The sequence below is a fragment of the Myotis daubentonii genome, chromosome 18, assembly GCF_963259705.1.
Source record: "Myotis daubentonii chromosome 18, mMyoDau2.1, whole genome shotgun sequence".
In the NCBI taxonomy this organism is placed as follows: domain Eukaryota; kingdom Metazoa; phylum Chordata; class Mammalia; order Chiroptera; family Vespertilionidae; genus Myotis; species Myotis daubentonii.
Window position 1 is genome coordinate 43,129,048 of NC_081857.1, and position 8,402 is coordinate 43,137,449.

The 8,402-nt window shown below is 60.3% G+C and overlaps 1 protein-coding gene across 3 annotated transcripts; it reads right to left on the reverse strand.

Moving 5' to 3' along the window:
* Positions 1-2,084: 2,084 nt before the first annotated feature.
* RWDD3 (RWD domain containing 3) lies at positions 2,085-8,229 on the reverse strand. 3 transcript variants are annotated; one of them, XM_059673289.1, is made up of 4 exons: positions 8,111-8,229; positions 4,601-4,986; positions 2,511-2,626; positions 2,085-2,422 (listed from the first exon to the last, which is right to left on the reverse strand). In XM_059673289.1, exons 1-4 carry the CDS (start codon positions 8,193-8,195, stop codon positions 2,308-2,310), a joined length of 702 nt encoding a protein of 233 aa, XP_059529272.1. In that variant the 5' UTR covers positions 8,196-8,229; the 3' UTR covers positions 2,085-2,307. The 3 variants fall into 3 exon arrangements, with proteins under 3 accessions (XP_059529272.1, XP_059529271.1, XP_059529270.1); XM_059673288.1 differs by having other exon boundaries at positions 4,502-4,986; XM_059673287.1 differs by having other exon boundaries at positions 2,511-2,683; positions 4,502-4,986.
* Between the last annotated feature and the right edge of the window lie 173 nt (positions 8,230-8,402).

Here is an 8,402-nt window from a genome sequence, read left to right on the forward strand (position 1 = left end):
GAGCGTGAGAACAGGCCGAGTCTGGACCGGCCAGCACCGGAGCCATAAGTGGAGGCCCAGTGACAGGCAGATCCGAGGAGGGGCTGGCGGCGGGGAAGCAGCAGCTCTTTGCAGCAGCGCGTGCGCACGTGCACCTACGGCCCAGCGCTGAGGCCAGCGGGTGGGCTGACACCTCCAAGGGCCCAGCTGGGGTTCACCTCGGAGGGAGCACCATTCCAGAACCCCCTCCTGGCCTCACTTCGGGGTGTCACTTGCCAACACTGAGCTGAGAAAACGCCAGCTTAGGGCTCTGGAAAGATGCCCCAAAGCAAGGGAGTTCACTTTAAAAAAAAGAAAAAAATCAATATATGTCCTCGGGCCCATGTTTACCCTCCTGCGCCAGCGGAACGTAACCTTCTAGCACGATCTATCGCTGCGGCCCGTCCGACTCGACTCGAGAGAAACCACACGGGCCAGCGAACCGCCGTGTGCCGAGCTGCTGAGGTTCGGAAGCGGTGCTTTCTTCCCGGTGCCGCCGCGTTCCCGTGGCGTTTGCTGTTCTGCGGGCGGAGCCTGGGAGGACGGCCCCGGACTGCGGCAGCTGCGACCTGCCAGGCACACGCCTCACCCCTAACGGTGACCCTGCAGGCGGGACGTGTCCTGAGAGATGGCGGCGACCTTTGTGTCCACTCGGCCGGGCCGCACGTGGTCTCGCATCCTTCCGGATGCTCCCGGAGGGCGCGCTGGGGTGAGATGCACGTGTCAGTCAGTGGACTTGGAGGAAAGCAGATTGCCCTCCCCGTAGGGTGGGCCTCGTCCAATCAGGCGTGACCAGAACCAGAGGCCCATCTCCTGCAAAGGAGAGCATTCTGCCAGCGCAGAGCCCTCCGGCCTCCGGGGCAGCCCCGTTCCAGTCTCCAGCCTCCTGCCCACTCTGAAGTCTGGGATGTGCCGGCCTCCATCACCACTAACGCCAATTCCTTAGTGGGAATAAATGCACATCCTGTTGGCTGCTTCTCTGGGAAACCTAGGCTGCACCAGAGGGGCGAGGAGTAAAGCTACACCCCTTCAGTGACCTAAGGAGCTGAGACCTACGATCCTGATTGTTGGGGAAAAGCAATTTAGTAAAAAAAAAATTTTTTTTAAAAAAGGGAGGCAGCCAAAACCGGTTTGGCTCAGTGGATAGAGCGTCGGCCTGCGGACTGAGAGGTCCCAGGTTCGATTCCGGTCAAGGGCATGTACCTGGGTTGCGGGCATATCCCCAGTAGGAGATGTGCAGGAGGCAGCTGATCGATGATTCTCTCTCATCGATGTTTCTAACTCTCTATCTCTCTCCCTTCCTCTCTGTAAAAAATCAATAAAATATATATATATATTAAATAAATAAATAAATAAATAAATAAATAAATAAATAAATAAATAAGGGAGGCAAACTGACTGAGTGAGGCTTTATGAGCTGAAAGGACAAAACACTTTTTATCTCAAAGGACTGTGTAGTCCTTGGTTGGTTAGCAAGTGCCGCGATGGTCTGGGCCCCACAGAAGCCACCGTAACTCAATCCCACGCGCTCTGGTTGGTGTTTAACCTCACGACGGAGGCAACGCAGCAAAGGAGTCCGTGTGACGTGTCCTTACCGTTCACCTGGGAGCATCAGATGGAACGAGGTAAACGGGGGAAACCATGAGCAAATGCTGACAATGTGAACGTGAGAGAAGGAAGCGACGAAACACATTTCTTTTCAAGCATCATTTCATCACAGGAACATTGCCGGCGGCAAACACCCTCCCTGTGAGCTCAGGGCTCATTTACATCGGCTGCTCATCGTCTCACAAAGAATATCCCCTCCCCGGAACCCAGCCTTTACTGTCACAAATTAGCGCGCACAGCCCGGCCGGCGGGGCTCAGTGGTTGAGTGTCGACCTGTGAACCAGGAGGTCAGGGTTCGGTTCCCAGTCGGGGCACAGGCCGGGTTTGCGGGCTTGATCCCCAGTGAGGGGCGTGCAGGAGGCAACCAATCGATGATTCTCTTGCATCATGGATGTTTTTTTCTCTCTCTCTCCCTCTCTCTTCCTCTCTGAAACCAATGAAAACATATTATTTAAAAAAAAAAAAGAACAGCATGGGTGTGTTTACTGTGTATTATTCCACAAACAGAATCGGCTTTTGTTCCTGAAGACAGGATGGTACCTCCCATCTTGCCTCACAGACACTTTAAAATCATTCCTTTATGAGTTCTTCCAGTTGTCCACCCCCAAAATCCAATGCAAATCCAACAACAGAAATGAACAAACTCAGCTGTTTAACAACAAAAAAAACCCGTCTCCCATTTCACTTCACCAGCCCGAGGACGAACTCGGGGAACAGCGCCTCCAGTCCCGCAGTTTCAAACTCCTTCCGCAGCTCGTCCAGCGATGAAAACTCTTTGACTTCAAATGCCAGGAACCTGCGTGGCACGGGAGAAACCGGGGTAAGCCGGACGCCGGAGGGAAGCCCCGGCCGGTGGCGCGGGTGCCGCGATGGCGCTGCCATACCTGGCGTGTCCCGGCGGCGCCCTGGCCTCCCACAGCACGCTGGCCATCCTCTCGCGGCACTTCTTCCCACTCGAGTCCACGTCGACCTTGGAGGTTTTCTGAAGCACCAGGTACTCCTGAGGGACAAGCAGGAAGTTATCCGCAGGCGTCCTGAGCTCTGGGTCCCAAATTTTCTCTTTTTTTGTTTAAAAAATACAGAGGAAGAGAGAGATAGAAGCATCAAAGATCAGAGAGAACCATGGATCAGCTGCCTCCTGCACGCCCCCCACTGGGGATCAAGCCCACCACCCGGGCCTGTGCCCTGACTGGGAACCGAACCGTAACCTCCTGGTTCATAGATCAACGCTCAACCGCTGAGCCCCGCCGGCCGGGCACCGGGCTCATGTCTGCAAGTAGCCAGGCACCTGCAGGCCGAGCTTTCTGCCTCGTCTCCGTGGGAGTCGGTGGTGGGAGAGCGCGCGTTTTTGCTCGCTGGGTGGTGTGACGGGCCGGCCGGGGACCAGGTCAGAGGGAGGCCATCTCGGGCTTCGTCCTGGCCTGGGGGGCTGGTTCCCCACGCCCTCTGGGCCTCAGGAGCTGCCCCTGCTGTACGGGGGGATCTCCGGACTCAGTGAGTCCGCACAGGCCACGCGCTGACGGCAGGAGCCACGGGCACTGCTGCTGCTGCTCCAGCGTCTGCGTGGCGTCCCGGCGCACAGCGCCCACTTCTGCACGCGGGCGGCGTCTGTGACGAGCTGCACCCGCTCTGAGCTGGGTGACCAGCTCCTGCGACTCTCAGTCCTCACCTGCGACCCGTGACGACCCAGCAGGCATGTTGACATTGGACGGCCTTTCAGGGACAGGTGGTAAACAAGGAAGAACTCCTGCCCCGGCCGGTGTGGCTCAGGTCAAGGGCATGTCCCTCGGTTGCAGGTTCATCCCTGGCCATTCAGGGCAGGCGCAGGAGACAACCAATCCATGTGCCTCTCTCACACTGGCCTCTCTCTCTCTCTCTCTCTCTCTCTCTCTCTCTCTCTCTCTCTCTCTCTCTCTATCTTTCTGTCTCTCTCTCTCTCAAAGTCAATGGGAAAAATACCCTCAGGTGAGGATTTTAAGAGAAGGAACTCCTTAAAAAGTGCAGTTTCTCTGCAGCAGCCAAGCTCCAGCCACAAGAACAAACACTTGTTAATGAACTGACGTCCCGTCTCACATCCGAAAAGCAGCCGCCTCCCCGAGCGCCTTCCGAAGCCGGAGCCGCTGGGGAAGCACGAGCCGGGAGCGTGCCCTGCGTGCCTCCTGCCGCCGGGTCTGCCCGGAAGGCTCGGCGTCTCCATAAACCGCCTTCGCGGCGTGTTCCTAGGTCAGGCCCCAGTCCAGGGCCTGCATGAAACTGGATGACTCGTCGTCGCTACGTGCTACGCCTGGCACGGAGCTGGGTAACCAGACGCCAGACAAGCTTGGAGGCGAGAGCCCTCGTAGGAAAGGCTCGCAGTCAGTGCCCCGATCTTTAGGATGACAGGCTGCGCGTTTGATTGCAATGACCAACCCACCTGGACGCACAAAGCCTAACGGTGGCCTGCGGCTCCCCGGAGAGGTGAGCTGTGACAGGCACTTCCCTCGCCGGGTCCCACGGGAAACACGTCAGACAAGTCCAGGATGAGAACCTGAAAACTCGGAAGGCGGGAAGCTGACCGCCTAAGGCTCCCCCACTCACAGGACCTCGAGGTTGGGAGGTCGGGCTCCTCCTTCCAGGCGCTACAGGAGCAAAGCAAAGTGTGAGCTGGCCCGGCCCGCATGGCTCAGTGGTTAAGCGTCCACCTAGGAGCCAGGAGGTCCCGGTTCGATTCCCGGTCAGGGCACAGGCCCGGATTGTGGGCTCCATCCCCAGTGTGGGGTGTGCAGGAGGCAGCTGGTCCATGATGCTCTCTCATCATGGATGTTTCTGTCTCCCTTCCTCTCTGAAATCATTAAAACTATAAATATATTTTTTTAAAAAAAACAACTGGTGGCACCTTGACGCGGTCCCTGTGCCCTTGCAGTAGGAGCAGGATGATGCTACCCATGAACAGGAGCCTCCCCGTCAGCCCCAGGGCGGACGCCCACTGCCGCACCGTCCGCACGTATCTGGTCTTCGCTCTCATGTGGTCCAAGTGCAGGAGGGTCATCCACGGCCCCTCGGCCTCCGTGGCGCTCGCCGCAGGGCACGTGCCAGGGCCAGCTCCCGACCCCGGTGCGGCGAGGAGGTGCCGGAGGTTCTGCTGGACCCAGACGACCAGCTGGTGGACCATCGGTTCCGGCAGGAAGCCCTGTGCCTGCTCCAGCAGCTTGTCCCTCACGGCCGCGCACTGGGCCCTGGTCAGGCGCTCGGAGCTGATGGAGACGCCCGGCAGGCACGCGGGGTAGCCGGCCGGTAAGTGGAACACCAGCTCCAGGGGGGTGTCCGCCCCCGACGGGCCTTCGGCTTTGGTGAGGACTCTGCACACGGCGCCCTGGGTCCCTGGAAGGCACCGAAGACACCCGTTAGCCGCACGGCACCCATCGCAACGCAACACCGGCCGGGGAGCACCTGTTTCCCGTGTCGGTGCTTTTCAGGTGAAAACTGGGTTCTGTTCGGAAGAGACACATGGAAGTGGGGTCACACCCGTCTCTGTCCGTCCCCCTCTCCCTGCCCGGCCTCTTAGGGAGCGCGACGCAGGGCCCACATGCTCCGGAGCTGGCGGCTGCCGGTCCAGCTGAGCCCCCGTCATCTCCTCTGCAGGACGAAGCTAAGGGGCATCTAAAGTTTCGGGCACCAAGCAGGTGACCCCTGAAACCTGGCACCTGGGCGGCCTGGATGGCGACAGGAGGGCCGAGATCAGACTCGGTCTCCCCACGGACCCCCCGGTGCGCGCGCGGCTCACGTAACTGTGCCCAGGAGTGGTGGTTACTCACCTTGTACGCCGCCGCTGTAAAGAGGCCAAAATGCACGGACGCCCCCAGACATCCCCAGCACCAACCAGCCCGGCTGAGCTGATGCCAACCCTTGGGTGGCAGCCTGGGCCACCTCCTACCTGAAGGGCCCGCGTCACGGTGCCCTCCTGGCTGCAGGCAGCAAGGGGCCAGGAGGAACCGGTGGCGTCAGAATGTCCCGGCAGCCCCTGGCCAGGCTTCCGGGGGCCGTGGGGGCCAGCAGCCCAGCGGCGGTGAACGAGTCCTCACCTCACCCTCCGCCCCAGCTGGGACCACCCCACGGCCCCTTTCAATCCCTGGATTGTTCTCTTCTCGCAGCAACACAATGTCCTGAGCAGCTACACTGCATGCCTTTATAATTCAATTACCCATTGATGGGAGAACACAGAATTAAATTAATTAGGAGGCCTGGCTTCAGAGTCACGCTTAATTAAACAGCAGACAGAGGGCCACGGTGTTCCGGAAGTCAAGAAGCGGCGCCTCCTTCTACACTTACTTTCTCGGGTTTTCTCGGACCCCTCGGCCGTGGCTTTGGCTCAGCCAGGCAGTCACAACCAGCGCTGCCCCTGGGCCTGTTTCAGGGGTGGTTGAAATCACGGGTTCCTTTTTCCGGCATATTCCCAGCTGAGCCAGAGGATCCCACCGGCCAGAAGGCAGGAACCGGGGAAATCCAATGGCCTCTGAGCCCGGCCGGCGTGGTGCAGCGATTGAGCATCCGACCCAGGAACTAAGGGGGTGGGTTCGAGTCCAGGTCAGGGCACGTACCTGGGTGCAGGCTCGATCCCCAGTGGGGGCATGTGCAGGAGGCAGCCGATCCATGATGTTTCTCTCTCATTGATGTTTCCATCTCTCTCTCCCTCTCCCTTCCTCTCACTCTAAAGACCAATAAAAACATTTTAAAAAAAGAAATCCGATGGCTGCCTCCAGTGAAGTGACTGCCATGGAGACAGGGAGTGAGGATGAACTGGGGGTGCCGCCCATCAGAACAGGGGTGACCAGGACACACGGGAGGGACCAAGCCTTGCGTGTGGACTGTAAACGACTGTGTGCAGAAGACGCAGGCAGGCTCGCTCTGCAGAGAAGCAGGTCCGTGACACCGACGGGTCCCCGTGCCTGGGACACGGGTGCCGGTGAGCCCGAGTGGTGGGGGACGACGGAACCGTGAGGAGCCAAGCACAGGCCCCGTGGAGGCGGGAAGCAGGCGGCTCCTCACCACCCAGCACATCCTGCATGGCCTTGGGGTCAGCGGTGTGCAGCCGGGAAGCCAACTGGCCTAGGAGCTGCCGCGGAAAAGCAGGCCGAATCCACAGAAAACGTCCGCGATGCGTCTGCCAGTGCAGCGAGAACGGGCGTTCCTGCAGCCGGCTCCCTTTCCGCGCCCTTTCCTGCTGCAGAGGCCGCGGGCGGGACAGAGGAAGTCTCGCGCCACCACACCGGCCGCCAGAATTTTCTAGGCCGTAAGCTCAGAGGACGCGCTGTGTGCACCCAGGGAACCAACACGTGTGGGCTGAACAAGGCACACGCCCCGGAGCCACGACGGACACCTACCTTTCCGGGGACCAGACAAAGCAATCAGCTTGGAAACGTAACAGGGAAAAGTTCAGGGCGAGCCCTGCCCGAATTCAAAAACTAAGCAAACAGCCCTGGCCGGGTGGCTCAGTGGATAGAGCGTCAGCCTGCGGACTGAAGGGTTCCGGGTTCGATTCCGGTCAAGGGCACGTACCTCATACCTCAGTTGCAGGCTCCTCCCCGGCCTGGGCCCTGGCCGGGGCGCATGCAGGAGGCAACCCATCGATGTGTTTCTCTAACATCAATGTTTCTCTCGGTCATTCCCTCTCTCTTCCCCTCTCCCTGAAAATCAATGGGAAAAATATTATCGGGTGAGAATTAACAAAGAAAAAGAAAATTAAGCAAACATTTATTGACCACCTACTGTGTGCAGGTGATTACAAAGCCAGAGTCCCTGCCCTCAAGCTCCGGGAGAGGACCACGCACCATACAGAGCGCACCCGGCAATTGACTGGGGCGCCGATTCAGACAAGGGCACGCGCCCCCCAGCCCCGCGGGGCAATGTGATGTTTAAGGGGGCAACTCGAGAATGAGTTATTCGCCGTGAGTTTTTTGCATTTCTGATGGTTCTAGGGGCCTCATACAGGATGTAAATATATATTGTGACACATTTATGCATTTCAGCTCTCTATGGTATGTTTCGGAACTTTGTTATATTTTCATAGCACTTCCTATTATTACTTTTTTAACGAGTTCACGGCCCTCTAGGCTTCCTCCACGTGGACAGTTCACTTTCTGAATGAGAAGTCTGGGGGGAGGGGCAGCAGGACGTTGGCGACGCTCAGCGGGGCGGGGCCGTGAAAGGCTGGGAGCCCGGGACCAGGGCTCAGGTCGGCCCCTTTGTAAGGCGGGAGCTGGAGTAAGTGCGGGGAGCGCCCTCCAGGAGGGACCCCCCCAGCACCGGGCTGGGCGCTTCCCGAGTTTGGGGAGCAGAGCGGGCGCGTGGGACGCGGGTGGCCGGGACCCGCCGGAGGGGGCGCCCGAGCCGGGCCTCCGATTCCCCACTCGCAGCCGGGGAGAGACCCTGGCCGCTCCGGCGTGACCCCCGCTCCCGCTGCCCCGCGGCTCCCCTCCCCGGCGGGGCCCCCTCCGCGCGCGGTCACCTGAGCGGCTGAGCACCTCCCACTCGCCGGGGCCGCAGAAGATCGCCGCCAGCGCCTCCAGCTCCTCCTGCGCCGGCGCCGCCATCCCCTCCGCCAGCTCCTCCTGCGCCGGCCCCGCCCTCCCCCCGCCGGCCCCGCCCCCTCCGCCGGCCCCGCCCCCCTCCGCCAGCTCCTCCTGCGCTGGCACCGCCCCCCTCCGCCGGCCCCGCCTTCCCCTCCGCCGGCCCCGCCTTCCCCTCCGCCGGCCCCGCCCTCCCCTCCGCTGGCGCCGCCAACCACCGCCCCTTCCGCC